Source organism: Gopherus flavomarginatus, chromosome 1, assembly GCF_025201925.1.
Source record: "Gopherus flavomarginatus isolate rGopFla2 chromosome 1, rGopFla2.mat.asm, whole genome shotgun sequence".
Lineage (NCBI taxonomy): Eukaryota > Metazoa > Chordata > Testudines > Testudinidae > Gopherus > Gopherus flavomarginatus.
Window position 1 is genome coordinate 178,574,884 of NC_066617.1, and position 27,016 is coordinate 178,601,899.

The 27,016-nt window shown below is 42.8% G+C and overlaps 1 protein-coding gene across 13 annotated transcripts in view; it reads right to left on the bottom strand.

Annotated features, from left to right (window-relative positions):
- Positions 1-27,016, bottom strand: part of MPZL1 (myelin protein zero like 1) — a 126,352-nt gene that overhangs the window by 38,021 nt on the left and 61,315 nt on the right. For 6 of the 13 annotated variants that reach the window (XM_050960121.1, XM_050960050.1, XM_050960039.1 and 3 more), the window contains 3 exons: positions 20,581-20,710; positions 14,519-14,624; positions 3,398-9,002 (listed from right to left, as the gene is read on the bottom strand). In XM_050960121.1, coding sequence (XP_050816078.1) covers positions 8,901-9,002; positions 14,519-14,624; positions 20,581-20,710 — 338 coding nt within the window. In that variant the 3' untranslated portion in view covers positions 3,398-8,900. Of the gene's footprint in view, positions 1-3,397; positions 9,003-14,518; positions 14,625-16,340; positions 17,372-20,580; positions 20,711-27,016 lie in introns of those variants that run through there. The other 7 variants (XM_050960087.1, XM_050960079.1, XM_050960071.1 and 4 more) reach the window with 7 other exon arrangements.

Consider the following 27,016-nt stretch of genomic DNA (forward strand, 5'->3'; position numbering starts at 1 on the left):
CAGGGTCATGTAAGAAAAAAAAAGTCAGTATCAAGTAATATGATCAAGCCCCTTGAGTTGGCAAAGTTTAGCTTTAGTAGATCAGGAAGATGCTGCGGGAGGTTCTTCCTATCCCCTTTGTGTTATAGTTCTGCTAAACTGAAGGAAGGGCAAACATATTAGCCCTAACGCATTGGAGAGCCCTAGTAGGTTGCAGGCTAACATGTGTAAGCAGTGTTCACTGGCCATATTGTAGCCTAGGCTAAAACATGGCCACAGATAATAGCTTCAAAGGTGTTAACCTGCCTCTAATGGTATGCCTACCATTAGAGCTGGAGGTGTAATTTCTAGCTCAGGTAGATGTACCCAAACTGACCAACTGAGCTAGTGCACTGAAATGGTGGAAGGATGAACTAGCCACCTCTAGTAGGTACCTAAGGTCTCTGACAGGATTATATTTGGGGCAGCTAGCCTGGCCCACTGCTCAGACCACTTCAGCTACACTTCTATGTCTAGTACACTAGCTCAATTGGAGTTTGCATGAGTATGTCCACCCAAGCTGGAAATTACACTTCCAACATAATGTTTTAAAGGACTTCAGGTGTTAAGCTAACAACTGAAACACTTCCTTTTTGCCCATCAGGACAAGGCTCTGATCACTATCCACCTCTGATTATTGCTGAACCATCCTTCCCACAGACATTTCACTGACATTCAAATATATCTCTGGAGAGCCACTTTTTACTTTCAAAATGAACTAGATTTGCTCCAGTGTCTGCTGTTTCCAGTTACATTGTACCAAGCTGCACAAGCTGAAGTGTAACCATCATTGGGAATGATTCCAGCAAACTAAACCATTTGCCAAATGTAGTGCTCCCTCTTAGAAATATTAGCAGCACATCACTAGAAAGTGAAAATTCAATACTTTGCCCTTCTATAACACCTTCCATTTCAAGATCTCAACACTTTCAAGTAAGCCCTTAGCAATATGTCTGAGGTACAGTGATCACCCTTAAGAAGTCAGCATTTGCAACAGTTTCTGGTATCTGAGATGCCAGCCATTCCCTGAAGATGGGATAAAAGACAGCTGCTTTTTAAAAGAGGTTTACAAAAAAATGACAAACAACTAGCAAACACGGATAATACAGACAAAGTGCCCAACACAAGATAATCTCAGCCACAAGAAATGTAGTCAGAAAAGACATGATGCACTGGGAAACCCAGAGGAGTTTGTACAATATCCCTTTCCTCCCATATAGTGGCATGGTGAAGGCATCTGCCATGGGTTAGTGGCTACATGCTTTGAGTAGATGAACCGAGGAACATAGGCTAAGTGGCCTTGAGCAAGTGATTTGATGACAGCCAAAACAGAACCCCGATCTCCTGTCTTCTGCTTTAATCACATCGTTTCCTCAATATATACATTGCCTTTCATCCCAAGTACTTTACAAACTATACGTACATAGGAATCCCCATGAAATACAGCCAGCATAGATAGGGTGGAAGGATACACAGCCTGCTCTCAACGGCTAAGGAAAGTGGGCAAACCCCTACTCTTAATGAGGGCCACTGAACTTTAAGCAGACACTTGAATTCTAGGTCCTGGTTGTGCCCATCCACAGTGAATTAGATGGAATGCAGGCACAAACTCAGCTTCCAGCCTAAGCCATCATTAGTAGTCACAAAAGGCTGTCATTGCCTCAAACTGCTCTGATCTGCCCAGAAGACGCTATCCTGATAGGTAAAATTACATTGCTTCATAGATTCATAGCTTAAGGATTTCTTGCTTTCTTTCAGCATCAATATACTTCTTGCCACAAAGACAGAGGCCTAAGAAATACTTGAGTGATTTGCTCTCCCTGCTGAAGGGATACAGCTTTGCTAGATCAAAAGTAGAGCTAATATTGTAAGTTGTTTAGTGAGAATCCAGTGTACTATCCCAGGTGGATTAACACCATATCCACGAGGGGCAGAGTCCCAAATGGAAAGCAGGCACATGCCTAGTTTTCATAGATCCTAAGGGCAGATGGTGCTTTTATTAATAATGTCACAGTTCAGGGGACCTGTTCTCCCTCTTTGTGGTCCCTTAAGGGCTCCCGACTCCTCAGCTGTCACCTCGCAGATAGAGCTGCATCTCTCCACCCTTCTGACCAGATTTTTCCAGTCTGCAGTTCACTGTCTACATGGATATCCTCAGCAAGCCAGACTGCCTAAAAGAAACTACACATGCTAAAAAGTTTACCAGAGATCACTCTAACTCCCAACCTCAAGCTCTAGGTGGTGTCAGTCCTTCAAAACCTGTAACTGGGTTTCCCCCATGGTTACAAGTTCAGAGCCATCTCAGATTCAGAACCAGAACCACCATGAATAGTTATAATGATAGGAGATATATCAATCTCTTAGAACTGGAAGGGACCTTGAAAGGTCATTGAGTCCAGCCCCCTGCCTTCACTAGCAGGACCAACTACTGATTTTTGCCCCAGATTCCTAAGTGGCCCCCTCAAGGATTGAACTCACAACCCTGGGTTTAGCAGGCCAATGCTCAACCACTGAGCTATCGCTCCCTCCCCTTCATCTTTTCTTTATACAGCTTGGGCTTTCAATCATGGCCTCATGTAACAGGTGATCAAACAGACAATGGCTCGCTCCTCAGGGCATAGTTTCAAAAGATATTGCGTTAACCAGAGGAAGGGAATTAGTATTCACCTCCCCCTAGATATTCCCTAGGAAAAAGCAAGTAACACTTTTTGTTACCACCCCGGCATAAACCATTCATTTAATACAATGGGCCTCAAGACATTTAATTCAATAAGGTCTCTCAAGGATATGGCAGGAAGTTGCCATCTCTGTCACAAATCTCTCTGGTCAGACCTTTAAGCAGACCAGTTGATCTGTTTGGCCAAGTGCAACAATGACTGTTTGTTCAGTGGCAGGTTAAGGAGGACATTTTCCCTTCCAACAGGAGGCCAATGTCTAATAGGATTGGTCTAGGTGCTTTTCAAGACTGGTAAGAACAGCATTCTGCAAAGGCAACATCATAGTGCGGTGAGCTAGTGGCACTGGGAACTAGAAGACCCGTCTCCTGGGTTCTTATTCTCAGCTCTGTTACTGACTTGCTGAGCGGCCTTGGGCAAGCCTTTTTACCCTTTCCTGCAGCTCTTCTAGGTTGATAAGGGACGTATCACTTACCTGTCTCACAGGGGAATTGTGCAGCTTAATATTGGCAAAACGTGCCAACATCCCCTGGTGAAAGGTTCTCCATCCATGCAATATTCTGATATCGGTGGCTTGTGTCAGATGAGTGGAAAATGTCATCTGTGTTGTCTCTAAGGCGCAAGTGAGGCTTATGTATTCAAGTCTCCCTCCCCATCCCATCCACAACCAGATACAACTTGTGCAACAGACCACAAGAGACAAATAATGGAAAAAAGTGTATTAAAATAGTCACAAGATTACAATAGAAAACATTAAAATCAGTCAAGAAAAACTAACAGTATGATTTTAGTATCCAAATCAAAAGAATCAGTCCAAGCAAAGCACAAAGCACTGTTGCTATCCCCGGCTCTCCACAGCCTTAACTTTATATAGTGAGGCCACGCAGTATACACCTGGCTCTCTCCCACAATAATTATACACCCATTTTATAGGTGTTTGTCCTGCTTCCTCCACCCCCAAAACCAGGCAGGATACTGGTACGCTATCCTCTTAGTGAGGAGGGGGCTTTCCTCCACTGTTTAGGAAGATACTTTCCAAGTTAGAGGTCTGCAGAAACAAGAACCAAAAGCTCCTGTTTTCCTGCCCAAAGTGTCTCTAATATTACATTTTGCAGCTGCTTTGGAGTTGTGGGAAAAAACAGACTGCACAGCATATTCCCCCCAGAAGGCAGGAAACTTTATTCAACTTAAATTCCAGTTTTAGAAAGTGCAGAAATACTTTAAAAATAAAAGGGGTTGCTTATGTTCAAGAGGGAGGAGGAGAGAAGCCTTAAAAAAAACAAACACACACAATGGAATAAAGTCTGAGCAAAGAGGTTTATGATTTAGGGATCTCCATCACTTAATCCTGCCTCAGTCCAGGGGGCTGGATTTGATGACTTCTTGAGGTCCCTTCCAGCCCAACATTTCTATGATTCGATGCATTCTGGTGGCCTTTATCATACAGTGTGCCAAGACCCAGATGCTGGTATGATAGGAAAATTACTGCAACCCTGGCAATGTAGATACTTCCCCAGATCTTTGACCACAGATTCATTTTCAAGACTGAAACATACTCCTTGAACCCCCGCCCCACATATACATAAGAGAAAAATCCTGGTTTTAAAGGTCCTAGACAGATATAAGAATAATGTAAACACCAAGCAAGGTTTAGAACAGGTTCTGAGGCAATTATATTAGAGATCATATGGTTCTTCACCCTACCACCTCAACAGTCCACTCTCTAGGGAAACGAAGCCTTTAAGTTTCTCTCTCTCTCACACACACACGTTACAAGACAGATGGTTACCCAAACAACTCTGGAATATTAAAAGAAATTAAAAACCTAATTCCAGTTTCTCTCATCAAACTGAAATGTCAGTAGAACTCTACAAAACACAGAGCACTCCAGGTATAGATTGGGCCTTATGCATCAGAGACCACTGCTACTGTGGGAACGCTCTCAACGTAACAGCTCCTCCAAGCTCCACCTAAAATACCCTTGTCCTACCCCCTTAACCCTGGGTCATCTGCCCTGGAGAACTGCAGTCAAACACTGACCTATGCATGGACAGGGGTGTTGGCGATAAGATGTGAAGAACACAGCTGCCAATTCATTCGCTGGACACCCAAGTTAGCAAGAAGCAACACCAGCCCTCTGGAGGCTGCACCTATATGCTCATTTGCTGGCAGTCAACTAAGGGTTAAAAGTCCTCAATTGTTGAAACAGAATTTTGCTGCTTTGCCAGCTTTTCAGTTCTAGCAAGAAGCAGCAGCATGTTTTCTGAGGGGAAGACAAACAAAACAGAAGTGATACCATCCAAGTCTTGCTCTCAAAAAGGTACCAGTTCCTGCAGCAGACAGAGCCAAGGCAGCAATCCCAAAGGGTACTTGTTTTGTCTGCAGTGAGTACAAGGTCAGTTATAGTCAGGAAAACTCCTAGAAAATGTTATGTGGTACTGACTCTAGTTTCTGTGCTATGACATATTACGCCCTGAGCAGTAAAGACAAGATTTATAAAGAATTTGCCTTCCCGGATACAATGCAGTTCCCACGGAGCTCACCTCAGCTCGCTATTCAAGAGTTGCCTCCATTGTAACAGCCCTTGGGACAATACAGCTGTCTTAGGTTTAGTCTACACTTGGAGCATGTCTCCAGTATGGGTACTATAGCGGCACAGCTCCAGTGCCTTAGTGCAGATGCTTCCTACATTGACAGAAGACAAACTGCACCTACACCAGGAGTTAGTTTGGCTCAACTACAGCATTCAGGGCGATGAATTTTTCACACCTCTGATCAATGCAGTTAGGTCAATCTAAATCTGAAGTGCAGACTAGGGCTTAAAAGTTAGGTCAACATAGCTATGTCAGTCAGGGATGCGAAAAACACACACCCCAACCAACAAAGCTAAACTGATCTAACCCGCCCCCCTCCCACCCCCCCATAGAGACAGCTACATTGACAAATTAATGCTTTCATTGTTCAGGGAGGTGGTGTTTGTACACCAGCAGAAAAACCCTTCTATCGGCATAGGCTGTGCCTCCACGATAGGGTCATGCTGGCATAGCTCTGCTGTTGTAGCTATGCTGGTATAGTCTCCATAGTGTAGACAAGCCCTGAATAATTGACTGCAGTACAGAAAGGGGTGGTGGGGAGGAGAAGAATGCAGCCAATTAATTCAATTTCACAGCTTCCAAAATGGGCAAATACAGTGGTTCTCAAACTTTTGTACTGGTGACCCCTTTTACACAGCAAGCCTCTAAGTGTGACCCCCCCGTATAAATTAAAAACACATATATTTAACACCACTATAAATGCTGGAGGCAAAGCGGGGTCTGGGATGGAGACTGACAGCTCACGACCCCCCATGTAATAACCTTGTGATCCCCTGAGGAGTCCGGATCCCAAGTTTGAGAGCCCCTCTGCTAATACGATCAGACCATAGTCTGGGATTTCACTATAGCTTCATTCAGGGTATGTCTACACTTTAATCATTACAGTGGCACAGCTGCATCTGCACTGCTGTAGCGCTTCAGTGTAAACACTCGGTTCTCCCATCAGCATATGTAATCCACCTCCCCAAGAAGTGGCAGCTAAGTCAATAGAAGAATTCTGTCTACACCAAGGGTTGAGTCAGCATAGCTACATCTCTCGGGGTGTGAGGATTTTTCACACCCCTGAGAGATGTAGCTATGTCAAAGTAAATTCCTTTATAATTTTGATGGACAAGATCAACGCTTTAAGCATCTTTTTCAATTTTTATCAATTTAAATTTTCAAAGTTGCCCACAATTATGGGTTTTAAGCATTTTTTCAGTTTAAATTGTTTCATCCCTCAATTTCCCACAACTGTGAAAGTTTAATGACAGATGTTGAGATTTTAAAAAAATTAAAGCATTATAACCATTAGCACACAAACTGTCAACATCCTATGTCAAAATATACAAAGTATATAGCCTTAAATCAAACCAATAAGTTCTCAAGCAGCATTTTTCTTACTTTGCCTACCTCTAAATTTCAATTATTGATGGAAATATTTATGCGTCAGTTTGTGTGTGTACAGTGAAATCAACGTTTATGGACATTTACCAATAAAAATCTAATCCTTCCAAGCCTAGTCACACAGTATCAACTGCTAGCCTCATCCCCATTTCAGTTTTTACACCTGTTTTACCCTGACAAGGGATTCTGCTTATCCCTGAGCTGTGCTACAAGCCTGCCTTCTCCTACTTAGCACTAGGCATTCATCAGAAGTAGTCCTACACAGCACAAACCTCAGCAGGGCCAGAGATGGACAAGGGCAGCCAACCTGGAGGAATTTTAAAAGTCCTTTAAATTTTGTATTTCCTTTTAACTGACAAAGACCTGGGTTAGTGGCAGGGAATCAAGAGGAAACTCTGCATGCTCCATTGGCTAAAAGTACAGGTTTAAAACTGATCAGGTCTCTGGTCTGATCTCAGTAGCCACAAGGCAATGATGAACTCCTCTGAACTGAGTAAAACCTGAAGACAGCTCACTCAATCAGAATCAATCCACTTCCATTAACACAGGTTACTGTTCCTGATAAACAAGCTTCAAAGTTAAGACAAATCAAGGGAAAGTAAGTTCAAAATAGTTTCAGTCCCATATAGCATCAAGTCTTGCTGGCTACAGCTTTAAGACTGCTACATCATAGGAGCCATCTACTTGAGCCATGGAATGTTGGTTACATTCCCATAAATGCAAAAGACGTCCCTAGTCAGGCTCAGACAAGATCTCAGACCATGCCTGCAGTTCACTACATACAAGAGGCAGTTTGTTTCCTTCCAGAAGGACTCAATGAACCTTTGGAAATATAAGCAAGTGTTCATAAAGATATAAAGGGAAGAACAAAGAGGATCTAAAACCTTGAAATGAATCTCTCTAGCTCACATGCCTTCAACTAGACTAAACAGGTCACATGGGAGATTCCCACAAGAGCGAGCTAGCCATAATGTCAGTGATACAGGTGGGGCTGCATGCTTTCTGCATTATTCAATTTTTCCTGTTCTAGCAGATCACAGGAGATGGGACTTTAGTAAGAGTCAGTGACAGTGGAACCAAGGATGGCCCTGTCCTCATAGCAGCAGGCTTGTGATGGTCCCATTCATCACGCTTCTCCCCTTTACTCTAAACTAGCTTCAGGGAAAGACAGTATAGGCAGATTATTGCAAGTAAAGTTTTATCACTTTTCCTTTTCCACAAAGTGCAATGTCATCTCTCTCCAGAAGAGCCCCTGCTTCCTGCTACAAGTGGACAAACAACTCAGCAGGTTTCACTGGAAGAAGGTTGTCCCAGGGAGGGGCACATCAGGATCTAACTGAAGCAAGTTACCCAGATATGAAGCTTCCTAGATGCCCCCTTCGCTCACTTAGGAAAAGTTGGGTTTTATTTTCACTGCACAAACCCCACTGGGCCACAGTCCCTGTGTTCTAAGGGACTGGCTTTAAGCTCTAACAATACATGGGCTCAATACAAGAGTAACTATATGAAATTCTATGGCCTGTGATATACAGGAGGTCAGACTACATGAGCTAATAATGGTCCCTTTTGGCCACAAAAATCTATTAATCTATGAGCAATGTCACCATTACATAAATTTAAAGTTCTCATACATTTAAAGGGGTAAAGGGTAGACATTTCAAATGGCTAAAATTTACCAGATCCTTTATAACTTAGCTCTTCCTTCTCCCATGCAGATGGGGAGGGGTTTTCTGAGCAAAGAGGTCTAATTGTATAAGTAAGATGAGGTGGCAGTCAATTTGTATAGATGGAGAAGAGGAAATATCCTATAGAAACTACCTTCCCCTTATATCCATCCCTTCAAAAAAGGAAAACCCTGTTGAAAAATGATCAGGTAAATCTAAAATCCCCTAGCACCTTCCAGTTTCTCCATTAACGACTGAGACAAAAAATACTTTAAAATTGCCATGTTATGTATTTTCACTTTTTCTCCCCTTATCCTAGATACAAAAAAAGAATATTGGCCATTTATAAGCACAATTCTTACTGCATCTCAACATGCAACACTGGTCTCACTTCTGTACGATTAAATAGACTATTTACACACAACACACATATATCTCTCTGTATTCACATGCATTGGTCCTAGCCTAGGCATCAAAGGCCACATGTGAGTTCTCTGGGTCACATTTGATTCAAGCCATTCCAGTTTGAATTTTTGTTTTGCTTTGGATATGATGGGATCTCCTCAATTCTTCCGAATGTCAGCATAAACCACAGATTCCGACTTGTTAATCTTGTCACTGTGTCGCCCACCGGAGTGATCTAATTGTGCATAAATTACTGGGCCCTGAGAACAGAGAGAAAAAACAAAGAATCAGTGCTTTTAAGAATGGGTTGCACTTTCCTCTCCTTGCTGCAGGGCCTCCTGTGAGAATACAGGGACAGCAAATGTACACTCCTTGATAGCTAATGGAACCCCAAAGCAAGTGGACTGAGCCTTCACCTATACAAGAAATCTGGTGGGTCACTTCACTTGCAACCCCAGTGTACCATGCCGCACAAGGGCTCATTTTAACTAGATTGGCCAGCGTGTGAAGAATGTAAGGAAGAATCCACAGTTCTGAAATGTATCAGAGTTTCCTCAACAGACACAGAAAACTATGAAGACATGTAGCTCAGTCAGATGCAAGCCAGGGTTTAATTTTTTTAAGCACCATACTGTGCTACAGATTGCCATTAAGTGACAGAATTTATTTTATGCACTATAATTGCAGACCTTCAAATCTTCAGTACAACTTCCCTTTTGGAACACTGGGGTATCAGTCTCTCAAGTAGAGTGAATGAGTTCTAGCCTGCAGCCACAGTATGATATGATGTAGTCACTATTCACCAGCTAAGTAAGCAACCGGATCAATCCTATGATATAGTGACAAAGACCATTTAGACGCTGCAGCTAGTGATGACTCAGTAGTTGGTGCACGTCCCTCAGTACTGACCCAGTGCCTTAGCTTGGTTTTAAAACAGAAGATCTAACTAGGGGGGTCATCAAGGCTCCCTTGGCACTGAGTAGCAATATCAGGCCTGGTGCAGGTCCTCATACTGTGTTCTGGCCAAAACATCTCATCTCATTCTCTTGGAGTTTTAAACAGATTTAGCATTCTCCATGACCTAACCTGTTCTGCTAAACTACTATCATGTTCAGATAGCTGCACTTCAGTGATCAATGAAGGAATCCTCATACGTAGTTTGTGGTTCACACCAAAGAACTTGACAGATGCTGCCAACTAATTTCCTTTCAGTGCCCCAGAGGGCAGCAATGCACATGAAGCTTCAGAACAGAGGTACGAAATGCTCTGCTGAAACCCATAGGTTCACCACCAATACCTGTTCTCCCTGAAACGCAACCTGCGGGAATATGAAGTGCAGAGTGGGATGGGGATGGGACTGGAGTGCTCCATATCCCGAAAGCAGGTATCGGAGAAGCAGGCGAAAGGGTGGGAAATTGATTTCAGCAAAACGACAACTTCTCAGTTGCAGTGCTAGGATATTGCACTCTCTCAGTGAGTTAGATACAAGCAGGGGCATCATCTCAGAAAATTGAAAGGGGAAGGGAGGGAAGTTGTATCAGCATAAAAACATGATATGTGATAATATCCTACAAAGTTGGGGGAGGGGCAAAAAGTGGAGCAGACACACACGTGGAAAGCTGGGGGAGCAAACAAAGGTGTGGGGATGAAACTGCCCTCCTTACCTGATAGCAAACAATGCCCCTGGATACAAGGCTGAGGATGGTGCAGCCACCTGAGAAAAGTGGTCTCAGCACAATCGAGTCTGCACAATCAGAATGCATCCATGCTACAGAGACTGTACCAGCCACGCTACATGACCACAGCTACATAAGCATAACCTTGTTGTGCAGACAAAGCCTAAACCAACTGAAGAGATTGTTCTGTGTAGGAACACCACCCGCTTGAATTATGGTAGCTATTCGACAGAAGCAGCAACATAGTTGCATCTACACCAGGGGCAGGTCAGCACAGCTATGTCAGTCAGGGGGTGAATTTTTCACATCTCAACTGACTTAGCTATGTCAACCTCACTTTTAAGAACAGACCATGCCTCAGTCACACTTACAGTCCTTATGAGAACTAAGAGGAAGTGACTGACTTTGCCCCATTGGGAAAAAAATTTACATCACTAAAAGTGGTTCTAAAACCAAGATATTTCCAGGTTTCTACACCAGCTCATTTCCCTTTCGTCAGTTTGACTGACTCTTTCAGCTTCCCTGATCTCTCTGGATGAAAGAGGCCTTCCCATACCCACCATGGTTCCCTCTCTTTCCTGGAAGGATGTGTTTCAAATGTGACTGTGTTGAATCAGACACCCCTACAATCAACTCTCCAATAGAGTAATTAGAAGCAAGGTGTGAGAAAAGTCTAGGCCTCAGAGACGTGCTATCAAAGCCAGCTCTGGCATGCTTCTGCTCAGCAGCTCTTCAACATCTACTGCTTCTAAAATACTCTCTCTCTGTTAAAAGAGGAATTGGAGATTATAAACTACTTCTGGGGAAAATATTTATCAAACTAAGCTAAAAGCCTCCTATGAAAAAGGGGAGGCAAAAAAGAGAGGTAACAGTGAAAGTAAGGCTGATGCCCTCCAGAGACCCATAGGTACTGGAAAGATATAGCTGCCACATACATATATATTATTAAACAGGAAACTGGGAGGAAGAAGGGGAAGAATTCCAAGGGAGATAGTCTAAAGGTTTTTAAAATAAAAAGATGTCAATATACATCAATTGAATTCATTGGACTGGACAGTAGGCACTGGTAGTTTATGGCTATTAGTTGTGATGTTATGTCAAGATACTGTCACAACTTACAGTAAGAATGCAGGAGTGCCTCACGCAAATTAATGCACCCGTACAGAAAGTGCCAAATGACCCGAGAATTCGTACTTTAGGAGTGAGAAACAGCTCCTTTGCGCTTAGATACAATTTGGGTATGTGACTGTGAAGCACAGATGGTTACAAACTAATATACTGAAAAGATACCCCACCTATTCAGATCACTGCCAACTGTCTGATCAGATCATAAGCTTCTAATAGACCTCTCCACCATCTGTTGCAGTGCAATGAAGTTTGAGAACTCCTGGTCTAAGGGCTTGTCTATACAGGACAATTGACTGGAATAGCTATTGCAGAATAGATTTCCCCATGGACACACTGATTCTGGAATAAACTCATCCACATGGGGAAGCTATTCCAGAACTGCTGTTCTGCTTTAAATTCACACCTTACCTTATTCTGGAATAAATTTCCTGTGTACAAAAGCCGGGGCAGGGAGGACACCAAAAATCAAGAACAGCCAACACCTTTTAACCAACATGTTTTGAAACACTTAACACCTATCATAGGCATCTTTAAAAACACATTGGCATTTTGTTTCCCTAGATTAGGAGGTCTGAGTTAGCTGCTAACCCTTTCTCTAGTTGTACACACAGATTAGTATCTTTTAGCTCCATTTAACCAGTCAAGGTTAACCCTAGAGGCAAGCCTAGGTTGACCACAATTGGAAAACATGTTTTCAGATATGTTAAATTTTGTCTACACTATGTGCTAACACATTTTAAGCTCCACTTAATGAGTTAACTATTGATTTTAAGAATACCTTTTCTCCTAGTCTAGACAAGCTTTTCTTGCTTCGTCTCTCTCAAACCATGCTCCTCCCACCACTTTGCTTACCCCAGCTCAAACCAATAGCCTCATACTTCCCACCTACCTCCTTGCTCAGGGCAGCCCAACATTACTATAAATCTGAAATATTTAATTTTGACTCTAGCTGAAAGGAAAGTTTTATCTTCATTCATCTGTTCTAGGAAGCAGCCCAAAAAAAAAAATCTACTAATGGATAAACTCCATCCAAAGGGAATACAAAGTTATTTTACAAAGTTAAGAAACAGTTCTGAAAACTACAAGTATGCTCCCTTCCCAAATCACTTACAAAGTCCTCCAGCTAACACCATGGCTAAAAGTCAGTCACCAGAAATACAGATCTATGAAACCACCTAATCTTCTTTTCCAGAATGTCACCCTGTGGCTTTTCATACATGTAGATTGTAAACTCTATAGGCCAGGGACTTTGCCTTCATTCTGCTCTATGAAGTGCTTAGCAAGATTGGCACTATTAACAAAAGATTTCATACAGTACGTTTAGAGTGTTCATACAGATCACTCATTTGGATTATTAGGTCTCATTTCTTCAGTCAGCTCCAGTCAGACATCTAGTCATGCATTACAAGGACCCTGTCTACACTACAGGTTACTTCGGTATAACTTATATCAGTCACGAGTATGACTAATCCACACCCTTGAGCAACATAAGTTACACCAACCTAAGCACTGGTGTAGACAGCACGATGCCAGTGGGAGGGCTTCTCCTGTTGACATAGCTACCGCCTCTTGAGACGGCAGGAGTTAAGCCAACAGGAGAACTGTCTCCAATTGGCTTAGAGCGTCTTCACCAGAAGTGCTATAGTGGAGATGTAGCAAGGAGCCCTGAACATTCTTGCCAACTCACACCCATATTATATATAGTGTCCCTGTTTGAGAGATTTCTAGGCTTTCCACTAGATTTTTCCCATACTTCATGAAGGCACTTTTCATTTTCTGTGGAATGATTGTCTAGGTCAGTATTAGATTCTGCCTTCAATTGTTGAGTGGAACCATAGAGGTTCAAAGCCTCAGGAGCGTGAAATGAACTGTTAGAAGTCCACAAGGTTGAATGAACGTACGGGAGCCAAAGGCATCATACTCACAGGCAGACTGTTACTGTTTTGTGTTTCAATTGTATTGACTCACTCTTTCTAACACAGGTGTATTCATCAGTTAGGCTACATCTACGCTGCAGCTGGGAGGTGCAACTCCGGAAGACGTATATGCTAGCTCTGCTTGAGCGGACACACTAAAAAGGCAATGTAGCTGCAACAGTGTGGGCAGCAGCTCAGGCTAGCTGCAAGAGTACAACCCTGTCCAAGATCCTAGGTACTTACTCAAGCAGCTACCCCAAGCCATTGTCCATGCTGCCGTAGGCTCGCTACTATTTTTAAAGCACTATCTTAAGCAGAGCTAGCATGTATACATCTACCTAAGCTGGGAATTACACCTCCCAGCTACCGTGTAGACACAGTCTTAGTGTGCATCTGCACTAGGAAAAAGAGGTGTGTTCTTACCTCATGCTAGTTAACATGCGCTAACTGACATGAGGTAAAATGCTACTGAAAATGATGTAGTTTTCACATGTAAGAATATCTTTATTTCAACCGCAGGGGCATGGATCGGCATTCATGTCACACTCCCTGTCAGTACCTGGCCCAAGCCAGGGAAGCTAACAATCCAACCAGCAGACCAAATTCAGTGATGAATCCTGGTCACGTGTCACCTTAGCATACACTATGACAACGATGACAACCTCAATCTGCTAACAGAAGTGAAGGCAGCAAACTGCCTTGTCTTCACTAGGGTTTTACCTCATGTCAGTTACCATGTTAACTAACAAGTCTTCTTCCTATAGAGAGCACAAGGCCAAAAGGGACATACACCTCATTGTCTGTTCATTAACGGCTTGGTTGAATCCCTGCTTTTTGGAAATGCTAAAGCTAGGAAGTATAGTTCACGAACTTCAACTACAGCTTTACACCAAATCCCATACAGAGCAGATCCCTTTTCCTCCCAGCTGCCTGAGTACATGGAACAACACAGCCAGCTAATTCACCTCTCCCACCCCACCTTCATCCTCTCCACAGCATGGATCCACCTCTCCCACGCCCTGGGGGGTCCCTGCATTGGAAAGTACTGAAATTTACCTGGTGCAATCTGGTGGGCACGTGGTTTACCAAACCCTCTGTGTCGGAGGGTGACTTCCGTGGAGCCTGCTTAACCGGCGACATCAAGCTCTCAGAGGTACTGCAGCTGACGAGGTGGCAGAGCAGAATTTGCAGGACAACATTCAAGAGACAAACAAAAAACAGGAACAAAAAACAAAAGCGAGTGATGGCAGGATGAAGTGGCAGGCTATGCCAAAGTAAAAGTGATCACAATGGGTATTGAGACCAGTTCACATGTTCTCCTGCCTACCCAGTCTGTTGTACACTTGTCCTCATACATATCACAGCTACTCTCCTCTACCTAATAAAGCCAGATTAAGCCATAATAACCTGGGAATTTGCTTTCTTGTCCTATGTATGCCACATCAGAGAACATCCAGATGTGAATACAAACTGCTTTCTAACTGTGCATAGGCTAACTAACCCCCTCCTCAGCCCATTATCAGCGAGGACTTCACCATTACTACATCTAACAAGAGTGGCAGGAACCACCAGCTCTTTCATGCTACATAGGAGGCTGTCATACGTCTCCTGGCTAATTCTTTTGTATTTGACTTGTCTGGGATTCCAGACTAATTCAATCCTTGTTCTCAGGATGCCAGTTCCTGTAGTGGCAATCAGAGTAGTCACAGGTGACAGACTGGCTGGGTCATAATTGCAGCCCCTTATACTTCTAACAGGACAGATCGAAGACATTTCACTCAGCAACTCTGGGAATAGTTTGGGGGAGGAGGCTGACAGCTCTAAAGTTAGTTCAGTTAGGTTTGCTTTTCTACCTGCTCCTTTCAAACTCCATAGAAGAGACTGGGGAGAGAAAGTAGAAGGAAACATTCACATATCTGGGATGGACCTGGGATTACACGAGACCAAAATGAGCAATGGTCCTTTAAAATTTCATTAGGCAACCCTTGGTCCCAGCAGCAGTCTATACCTCTGAACACTGGCCTCACCTTTCTCCTCTTACCCAAGTATACACTACAGAAACATGTCACCACTTTCTATACACAAAACAAATATAGGAACTCCCTTTAACACCACTTTTCTGCCCACTAACTAACCCCTCTCCCCCCCATAATGCCCCACCCCTTACACATGCAGCAAATACAAACAGGTGAATAATGACAATGACATTGAGCAGAACGCAACTCCTCATAGGCCAACCTTTTTGTTAGCCAAAGGGTGAATCAAACCTTTAGAGAGCCAGCATCTCAGACACATGACAGTAAAAAGGGGAATAGTAGAAAAAGGGACCTGGAGACCCAGCAGTGAGGAGCTTCTACTCTGGCTGAAATTGACTAAGCAGCCCTTTAAATGGCTAAAATGGGTTATAGCAGATTTCTGGGGATGACTGTGTATTCCTACAAGTCTGTATTGTACCTAAAGGTCACAAAGGAATTTTAAGACATTTGTGCACCTAGAGTTCATGGTGATGGGTACTTTAGAAATCCATCATTATTGTCACAAAGAAGAATAGGCACTGGGAATTTAGAAGTTTTATTCCCACAGGGAAGAACTCTGAATGGTCTATGTTCTAGTCCATTGATGAGTTCACTACTAGAAGAGACTGAGGTACACTGATCGGGATAAGTAGCATTCCCACCCCAATTAGACAGAAGACAATGAATCCCAAGCTCCCAATGAAATGTGCCATCCCTTTGCCAACAGTCTGTAACAGGACAATCCAGCACAAGTCACAATGGAGTTATGTTAGCACAGAGCTAGCTGGTTAGTCAGCAAGGGAAGAGGAAATGTGTACACATACACACAGGTATTAACAGCAATCACCAATGTGATTAGTTACCATGGTGTCTAGTGGGACTGGAAGAGGAGACCCAGCCCTGTTACATTCCCAATCTGGCGTCTATATCAGGATCTCTGTAAGGAGATGAAGATAAGCAGGATCCGATCCCAGCACATCAAGGCACAAAGGAAAAAAAACCAAAGTCAGAGTAAGAATGGAGGTTTTGGCATTGCCATGCAGGGGTTCTCAACACCACCCAAATGCCCCCTCCCCACTTTAGCTCAAGACAGAACCATTATCCCAATCTGTGCATTACACTGCCACATATTGGGTTAGTTTCACTTAAAAATTAGTCCATGAACCTTTGGTAGTGATATTAACAGCAATCACAGTACATCTGGCCCTCTCCTTAACCAACACATGCCGGGCTGGTATGGTCAGTGAAAGCAGTATTAAGTTTAAAGATGACTTTGCTGGAAGGTGACCTATAATAGTTAAATCTATTAGAATTTACAGTGCACGAATATTACAGACCCAACCCTGGCACCCGCACTGGCATCCTTCACCTGGAAAACACTAGAGTGGAACAACCTGAAGCAAGGCATTTGACTCCTGATATAAGCACCTTTGATGCGTGTCAGTGCATGCTTCCTTTAGTTATGGGGAAAAACACAAACCAAAAGAAAGCCAGGCTTTCCACACTGAACTCTGAGCACACACAGCTGACTTCACTCAGTCTTACCATTGGACTCTAATGAACCCATTTTCTCCAAGGTCTCCAGCTGGGAACAGGGTAGGGTGGGGATGAGCTCTTTAGACACTGTCACCATTCAAATTAATTGCACCTCTGACCCCGATGGCCTCCTTGAGGGCATGCAACTTAGGTCTCAGGCCTGTAGCTGTTGCCTTTCTCAGAGCAGAACCCCATGAGTCTCTCACTACAGACTGGAGTCGTTGGCTGCAGACTCCTACAAGTCACTGTGATCACCTCAGTAGGTCTGACTTCTGTTCAGCACCTGATGTTCTGTTCTCTCAGGGGCAGTGTTAGGGTTATCCAGTGAGCAGCCAACTTTCAGAAAGCAACTTACTATCTATTTAGAACAAAAGTATTTGAGAGAAAACATCTTAAAACAACTTGTATACATACCTAACTTAGTAGGTGGCCACCCATCTTCCACATGGGAGACCAACTCTGGGAGGTCTAATACACTTCAGGTGCTCCTGCAGGGCCTGTTTGTTGGCCACAGTCTCATGCCAGTCAGTTCCCAGATAGGGCCTCTCACCATAGGCCAGAGCTGTTATTTTATACAGTTTCAAGTTCTTTGTCTGCTAAGGCCTATGTGCAGTTGTTTGGGGTGTAAACCCATCAGCATGAACACTGTATGCCCCAAATAAGTTGGCTGTGTGACTTCCTCCCTCTAGAGACTCAGTCACAGAGTTAACTCTTAAGGTTGACATGCAGACAACCTTTCCAGGACTGCACTGGGCCTCTGCAGACAGACTAGGCAATTCCAGAAACATGAGCCAGTTTGTTAGTGCTTTTCACCATTCACCCAGGGGTCCCTCTGGGGTGGTCTCCCACCCAGTAGAGCTGGACCTTTCTCTAGGCCTGATCCCCAGTTTCTGAGCCCACTGCATCCCTGTTAAGCTAATGAATATGCAGACAGCCTGGGTTTGACAGGAAAAACTTATTTTCCAGCTGTGGTCACCACACCTGTTCTCCTAATTTGGGTTGCAACCTCAGCATAGTTCATAGTCCCTTTTCAACACTCGAACTTCTTCCTATACACTTCAAGTGTCAGTTTAAACTTCAGCAGTAACACATGGTTACATTGCTCATAGTTTCTATAGTCCTTTCTGGCTATATGGATGAAAGCTTTAAGGTCTTCCCGTCAGCAGTGAAGCCAGACACTACCATGTCCTCACACCCACCCTGTTCAATTCACAACTCATTTCAAAAGCATTTAAAAATACACCTGTTCCTAAAGCAAGGTAAGACTTTGGAGTCTATGTCTTCAGAGGAACCAGATATACAGGATCTGTCTCCAACTCCTGGAACAAGCGATGCTTAGCACTCTCTCTCCAATTCAAGCTCCAGCTGGCTCTCCTTTTCTCCTTCTTGCTGCTGCTTTTCCCTTTCTCCTTGCTTACACTGGTGCTGTCTCTTTGTACTGAGGCTGCTGTTCCTGGTCCCTAGGTTTCTGGGTTTCCAAGCGCAGCCTGCCTCTCGCAAGCTGCAGTTTTTTCTCTTCAAATTGCAAGTTGTTCCACATCAACCGCTCAAGTAGTGAATTCAGTCTGGATGAAGCACAGTTGCTGCCTGGGATCCTCCTCTTCTCCACTTCTTGCTAGGAGGCGGTCTCTCTCAACATCTGCCATTTCTCCCTGAGAGCTGGGTGCACTTGCAGCCTTAAATATCCTTTCTGGGCCTCAGAGTATGGCAGTTCAATCAGCTGTGCCTTTGTCAGCTCTTGAGTTTAGCTGCCTCTGCATAATTCCACCATTTGATTTTTCCTAGTTGCTCATAATTCATCTTTCCTGGCTTTGTCTCTTTCCCTGAATGACTGACTTTTCTTGGTGCTTCTTTCTACAATATTTGTTTTCACTGCTGTTGGTACTGTTAGAAATTTATCACTGTCATAGATCCCACACCTGCTACCACCACATGTCACAGTTCCAGAGGTAACTGCACCTCTGACCCTATTATAGTCTCCTTGAGGTTCTCTCCCTTAGGTTTCAACTCTGAGCCTCCTGCGCTCACCTTCCTTGAGGTGGAATCCTGTGATTCTCTCCCTCTAGACTGGGGTCTTTGGTTGCAGACCCCTGAAATTCACTATGATTGCCTCAGTAAGTCTGACTTCAGCACTTGCAGTTCTCTTCTCTCAGGAACAGCAACAGGGTTATCAAGTGACCCAGCTTTCATAAAGCAAAGTACTATTTATTCAGAGCAAAAGCATTTCAGAGAAAACATAATAAAAAGCTTATACACAAGCCTAGCTTACCAGGTGGTCGTCCACCTTCCACATGGAGAACCTGGTTGGTCTAATACACTTCAGGTCCTCCCACAGGATGTGTTTCTGCGTTGGTCACAGACTCCTGTCTGTCAGTTCTCATAATGGTATCTCTCTCCCCAGGTCAGGATCTATTATTATATACGGTTTCCAGGACATGACTTAAAGGCTTTTGAACTAGTTCAAACCAGCCTGTGCATTTTTCCCCAAGGGATAAAATTTAGACTTGCAACCGGCATTGTTTCAGTATTGGGAATTTTCATTAATTGCTCTCCTGGTGTCCTTAATTCTTGCAGGTATTCTGTATCTTAGCCTTGTATTGCTAGCAATACCACCACTAACAAAAAGAGCAGGTCAAAACTCAATTTTCATTTCTCTGAAAAACTAGACATTTTGACATTTGTCTTCTTTACAAATCAAATTAACACAGTTTCAAAAAGTTTCCTGAGAAACAGAACTTCTAAAAAATGTTTTGGATACTGTGCTTCATTTAATGAGTTCCTAATTTTTATATCCTTACATTTCATGTTAGTAGTACCATATAATATGCACTATTGACACGTCATAGTAACAGACTAAAAATAGAATATTTCAACTATTTTATTTTTAAAAATCACTGAGGGCAGATGTTATTTAGTACGGACTGAAACAAATCAAAGTACCTCATGTTTGCACTGTAATGACACCACTTGGGGGTTGATTTGTCCTTTAAAGCAGGGGTTCTCAAACTTCATTGCAACCACGACGCCTTTCTAACAAAAATTACTACATGACCCCAGGAGCAGGGATCAACGCCTGAGCGTGCCCAAGCCCCACCGCCCTGGGTGGGGTGGACCAAAGCCGAAGCCCAAGGGCTTCAGTCCCAGGCAGGGGGCCTGTAACCTGAGCCCGATGCTCAGGACTTGAAGCCCTCAGGCTTCAGCCCCAGGTAATGGGGCTTGGGCCCCAGCAAGTCTAAGCCAGCCCTGGCAACCGCATTAAAATGGGGTCACGACCCACTCTGGGGTCCCAATCCACAGTTTGAGAACCACTGCTTTAAAGTATATTACAAAGAAAGATATCAATAATAATGCATAAGCCTAGAGAGCACTGGTAGGAATGACAGTTCCCCAGCTATCAGACTACCGCTCCTCTTGGTACTACATTCCTTTGGGGAGGTCATGATGGCCAGCTGAAGACAGGAGGTGGCTGAAATGACTCCTGCCTCATCTCAACCACTTGTGGTCCTTTCACTCTTCCCTTACTCCCCACCCCCACCCAACACTGGTAAAAAGGGTTGGATCTCTTACCCAGAGTAATGCTTTTTAGAGTTCTTCTTTCTGACAACACACACGATAACCGCAATGAGCAGCAAGACAACTAGAGTCACACCAATGGCTATCGCTACCACCATGCCAGTGGGGAATGCAGGCAGATTGTCTGGGGGGAGGAAAAAAAAAAAAAAGAGATTCAACACTTTGCTTCATTTTCTAGTTAGTAAAAATGTGAGCTACAAAAAGCCTCCTTTCTCCCTTAGATCCTTTCAGAGCAGGAGGAAGTCACATAGATTCAAGGGTGAACACATGCAGCACAAACGGAAAAGCTAGCTGAGGACAAGCAGAGTTCCCTCTGTTCTGAGCATGCATTCTGAGTACTTTACATAAGAACAAAAAAGTTTCCATAAACCAAGGATACAGCCTGCATTTTAACCATTCAGAAGTCAAGGAGTGCAGAAGTTAAATGTACAACAAGAACCCTGACTCATGTTACACATTACTTTGTTCTCAGGTACATCTGTGCAAATCCCATTGAAGTCAGTTGGAAAAAGCAAGCACATTTGAGGGAAGAAATGGGCATAAGCAACACATTGAGATCACTGATAAATAATATGTAGCTGTTTCGCACTTAAATATCATGCATACTGCACAACTGTAATAAAAGAGTATACGTGTGAGCAAAGAAAGACTACTTCTAGAGTCTTTGCTAGTGCTTCCTCAACCTTAATACATCGCTCCACATATCTGTAATGTTTCCTTTTCAGGTTATCAAAGAGTGACAGTATTACTTTGCTCAAATTGTCTCCAACACACACCTTTTGAGCGAGGCCAAGTGAACAGCCAGAAGAGTTAAAAATCAACATGAGTACAAAGATAGTTTATAATAGAAGTCTGAGTTAACAACTATACCACTGCTGTTCGGAAAAGCCATCATACAGAATTGCAAGGTTTTCCACACCTTTCACTTGTTTCAACGTCTCCAATTAAGGCTATAAAAGTTTGAACAAGACAGTCCAGGGTTGTATCTACTTTAGATAACTGCACCACTGCAGCCTGCCCCAGGTACAGCTGAACTAGTTAGGTTTCAAGGGTGCAGAGCACCTGCATTAGTCATTTGTTTCAGCCTACTCATGATGTACTATGCCCACATAAGGCATTCCCACAGCAAGCACTGGAGGGTATAGGTCACCGTACCCTACAATACTGCCAATGCCCAGTTCGTCTCCCTGTGCAAGTGCACTATGTTTATGGAATATTCACACATTTTGTTTTGCTCCCTGCATGAGCTGCCCATTCATCGTAAGGGCTAAGGACTATGTCATCACTCTAGTGGATGTCATGATGAGGCAGCTGCTTCTTCTATACTTATTACAATGGGCACCCTACTTTTGGGGGTGGGGATCTGTGCAGAAACCAGTGATGAGCAGATTTTTATTCTTCCTATCTTTTAGTTTTAACTTTGAGTTCTTTTGTTTGTTTTGCAGCTGAACTACTTCCCCTCTGTTTCCTTTTAGGAACTAGAAATGAACGGGAGCCATGTGCCCCGGTCTGGAGGCAGGATATCCCCTCTAGGCTATTCCATGTGATCCACTGAGATCATTCCCCACTTAAGGAAGAGGAGCCCCAGGGGATGCATCACTTCTCACAGGCAGAAGGGGAGAGATGCTTGAGTACCATGCAGAGATAAGTGGATTTACTGTGGTGTACATGGGAGCCAGTCACCTTGTTTTTGTTTTCACATCTGAGAATGGGATATGCTGCTGAAGTAGCACCCTGATAGCCATATTATCCCCCAGTAAAGTACACAGATGCAGGGAGACATGCCTCTGTATGTCTGCTAACCCACCACTGATTGTCTTGTGTAATTCACAAAAATCCCAAAGAACTATGTTTTAAAATATTAAAAGTTATTTCTCATTATACATGTGTGCTTTGTGAGAATGGTATCAAAACACATTAATGTTTTTAATCAATCAGTACTGATATCAAGCTTGTCATGATTCTCTGGATTTTGGTTCCTTAGGGTAAAGGCTGGAGCACTATTTCAAGATTTATAGGTTTTATTAGCCAGAACAGAATTTTTAAGAATAGGATACAGAAAGCAAGATGCTAGTTTTTACAAGATCTAAAAGAATTAAATTTTACCATGAATGTTAAAATCTATCAAATGCATCTGACACTTATGACAGTCTTCTACAAGTAAGCTACCCTACCTAGTTCTACCATATTTGGGGCATGTGGTTTGGGTACCAACAAAGGACTATGAATCCTTATCAACTTGTCAATTAAATAACTGGTTGAATTGCAACATTGGTGGAATTGCCTATAACTCAAGCCTAAATTTAAAAACACACTTTACTAACTAAACTGTAACTTCATAAAGCAAAGTTGTCAATTTAATTCAAATGTTACCTTTCCTAATGATACTCCTAGCTAAGATGCAATTTACTCCCAAATATGCAGGTAACAACTGAAAACTATTCCTAATTCATCCGATATTTACCAGTATTGTAGACTTTTGTGTCACAATAGCCAAGTTTTCAAACAAAGGTAAAATTCTTTTACTGACAAGCCAAAGAGTTTCTCCTTCCTAACTGAGAGCTTGAAACCACAAGATGTGTCACTTTCAGATTGCTGCTACTAAGGGTATATCTGTGCCAAGAGCAAACCTTGCTGTGACCAGTTTCCTGTTACAGAGTGAGGCTAAATATATGCAGCAAGTTCTTTAAACCTTAGCTCTTACTTATTTAGTATTATTTCCAAACAACTATGGTTAAACTTGTAACTAAAACAAAATGTATAATACATACCTGTAATTCACTTACAGAACTGACTCAGCTACATACTGTATGCAGTGTTGTAGCTGTATCGGTCTCAAGATGTTAGAAAGACAAGGTACATAAGGTAATATTTTTTACTGGACCAACTTCTTTGGGAGTGGGGGAGGAGGGCGGCGGGGGTCCTGAGGAAGAGCTCTGTGTAGCTCAAAAACTTGTCTCTCTCATCAACAGAAGTTGATCAAAAAGCTTTTGAGCTACATAGAGCTCTTCCTCAGGACCTCTCTGCCCCCCTATCAAGAAGTTGATCCAATAAAAGATATTACTTCACCCACTTTGTCTCTCAGATACATGCTTTGAGAAGTACTTAACTTGGTTATATTAAGTTATCACATGGCAAAATATGCATAAAAACCTATTCATCAGTTGAAATCGATACAAAGGTATCGACATTTGCAAGAACTGATTTCTTAAGATAGAACATTCAGGTAGTTAATTTCAATGATGGTGTTCTGACAACTGTATCTGGTTCTTTTCCCAGATTTCATTGTCTCCCTAAGACTTTAAAGGGACAGTTAATATGGTATGTGTCTTAGGACAAGATAAGGTATTGGGGGAGAGGAGGAGCCTTCAGTAGGCAGCTGGTAGACTGTGTCTTTTTGTCCAGATACTTCAGCCTCAAGGATCAAATAACCGAACACAAAAAAAGCCTCTTAGCCTGTTACCAATGGGATGTCTAACCTGTTCCCGGTAAATCCCTTTGTGAGCCAATCAGAAAGTTACCTCCTGCTTCTGACAAACATTTGCAGAGTTCCATTTGGAATACAAGTGTCTTATGTCACCTTCTAACCATCCAGTGAGAAAAGGTGTCCCTTGAATTCCTGCAATAATTTATTGCTGCTTTGTTCATGGAAAAATCTATGATCTTTGAAATGGCCAAAAATGGCTTGCACAGTTTACAAACTTTTTTTGGAGTGATATCTGTTTTAGCCCATCCCAGGTTAGCCTTTGATCATCATTTTGGCATCAGAAGATACTTCCCATGGGTTTCCCCTGGGTGTAACTGATCACTTAGGTACTGATCCCAACCATCCTTGCATGTAGCTGCTCGTCTCCCAAAGCTGATTTCTCTAGTTGGAAGTTGTGGGGCCTCTGTGCCAACATCCATTCTGAAGTTCAAAGAAATATCCAAGCAGCTCTGCAAATGTCCGCTTTCTTGCTCATTATGAAGTGGTATAAAGACTCCTCAACTGTTGCAGGATGAAGTAGTTACTGAAGTAACAGACAAGAGAACTGCACACCTTTGTCTCAGCTCCTGATTATTCCTTAATTTCAGGTGTAAACTTAAAATTGCTTTTATACACTAAGCGGTTTGAGTAACTGTTTACCAGTTAATGACTACTCTGTGACCACATAGGCATTCACGGTTTAGAGCTTCTTCAAAGGTTTTTCATTATATTCAATGGCTCACCATGCTAATTTTTGCCCCTACTATTACTCACACCTTCTTGTCAACTGTTGGAAATGGGCCATCCTGATTATCACTACAAAAGTTTTTTTCTCCTGCTGATAATAGCTCACCTTAACTGATTACTCTAGTTATAGCTGATATGGCAACACCCATTTTTTCATGGCCTCTGTGTATATATATCTTCCTACTGTATTCTCCACTGCATGCATCCGATGAAGTGGGTTTTAGCCTACAAAAGCTTATGCTCAAATAAATGTGTTAGTCTAAGGTGCCACAAGTACTCCTCATTCTTTTTGCTGATACAGACTAACACGGCAACCACTCTGAAACAAAAAAAAAAATTGTAATATCTCTGCTAGTGATCAGTTACATATATGTTCTTAGTCAAGATCTTCCTCTTTTTGTTTAAGATTGCCACAGCAACAAAGCTTTTTCAGACTTTAAGGAATCCAATTTAGGTAGCTTAAGAGCTTTCATTATATCTTTAAAAATTACTATAAACTATCAAACTGATTTATTTTTTATAGCCTTTGAATTACTGAGTACTTTATAGGAGAAAAAGGAAAGAAAAGCCTTGACTGCATAAGAAGTTGCACTAAGATAAATGAATGTGTTTTTGTAAAAGTGACTTAGTTAAACTGGTATAAACCACAGTTAATTTACCAAACTAAGCTAAATTGATATAAGCCTCTCAAATTAAGGGCCCACAGAGGGGTTTGCACTAATTTAGCTGCTCCCAAGAACCGACGCTTAAACCTGTGAATCTTGTATATAGATATGGTCTATAATCATGGATATGAATATCAATGCTATCATTAATGAATTCCATATTCATCTGTCTTCACTATGCTTGTTGATCTGAGGATATGGATCCCACGAGGGCTGCTGATATCTGTATTGTAGGGATGGGCAAGAGAACACCCAGGCACTGCCTAGCTGCTATCCAGCTTGCCTAGTATCAGATGAGGTGTTCAGTGGCCAGGCAGAACCAAGAGCAACACTAATAGTAGTAGCTGAATGCCCGTGGACTTGCACAGGTGTAATTCATAAAGTTGTGCATAAAAGCCAAAAATGTCTGAATTCCAGTGATGAGTGAAACTGGTGATATTGTGAACAAAAAGTGTTCTCTCAGTCATGCTTGTAGCTGTTTCCATCACCTCACACTGATTCAGACATTCTAGGTTTCAGAGTGATGTTTGGATTTAATTGCGTGGAGGTCATACTAGGGGAAGGGAGGATGCATTAGTCGTCGTGCTGTGCTGGGAAAGTTGTGTGGATTTCTGCTGGTGGAGAAAGAGGGGTGTGTGCTGCAGGGAGGGGCTGGGTGTGTTTGCAGCTATTGCATATGATGGTTGTGCTGGAAGATTTATGGGGGTGGCAGTTTGGCCAGGTAATACACTATTTTTGCAGTCTCCTTAATACAACCAATGAAATTGTTCCATGCAGATTAGCTGTACACCAAGGGTGGTAATTGGTTGAGTTATCTCTGAAGGCACAATAGTCTAGGACTCTTGGCATGGCATAGACACGTGACTTACTACAGCTGTACACCACATGGGTGTAATTAAAGTAAAAAATGGATGAGAACTTAAATTGGACAGTAACATACCATAAAACCCAGTAGATTGTTCAACCCGGCGATAGCTCTCACCCATATTTATAGCTGTTTCCACTGCTTCACACTGACTCAGACAATATAGGCTCCAGAGTGACACTCCAGGAATCTTGTTAGAAACAGTATTTGTATTACTATAGCACCTGGGTGGCCTTGCTACAGACCTGAACTCTATTTCTAGACACAATACAAACACAAAACCAAGACAGTCTCTGCCCCAAAGATCTTTATAATCTAAGTACAAGACAATACCATGCAGACAACTTGACATGACAGGGAAGGTGCTCTCAGCTGTAAAAGTGGCCAGCAAAGGTTGGTTAGGAGCATTCTGGGATGCCTTTGGAAAGACCAAGTACACCATCACAGCTACATAATCAACCCTTGCTGCCTACGTTAACTCTGCACTGGTCGTGGACATCAGTCTTGCTCAGAGAAAACGTAATTCCAGAAGTGGTGTGAACACCTGTGCACTGGAGCTAGCAACGCTGAGGACTGATGTGTGGTGTTACAAGCCTGCCAGGAAATTACAATGGCAATTGTTTTTAGCATAGGCCCAGGGTCCATGCTCCAACAGGAGTGTACCCAATTCTTCTTCTTATTCCCCAA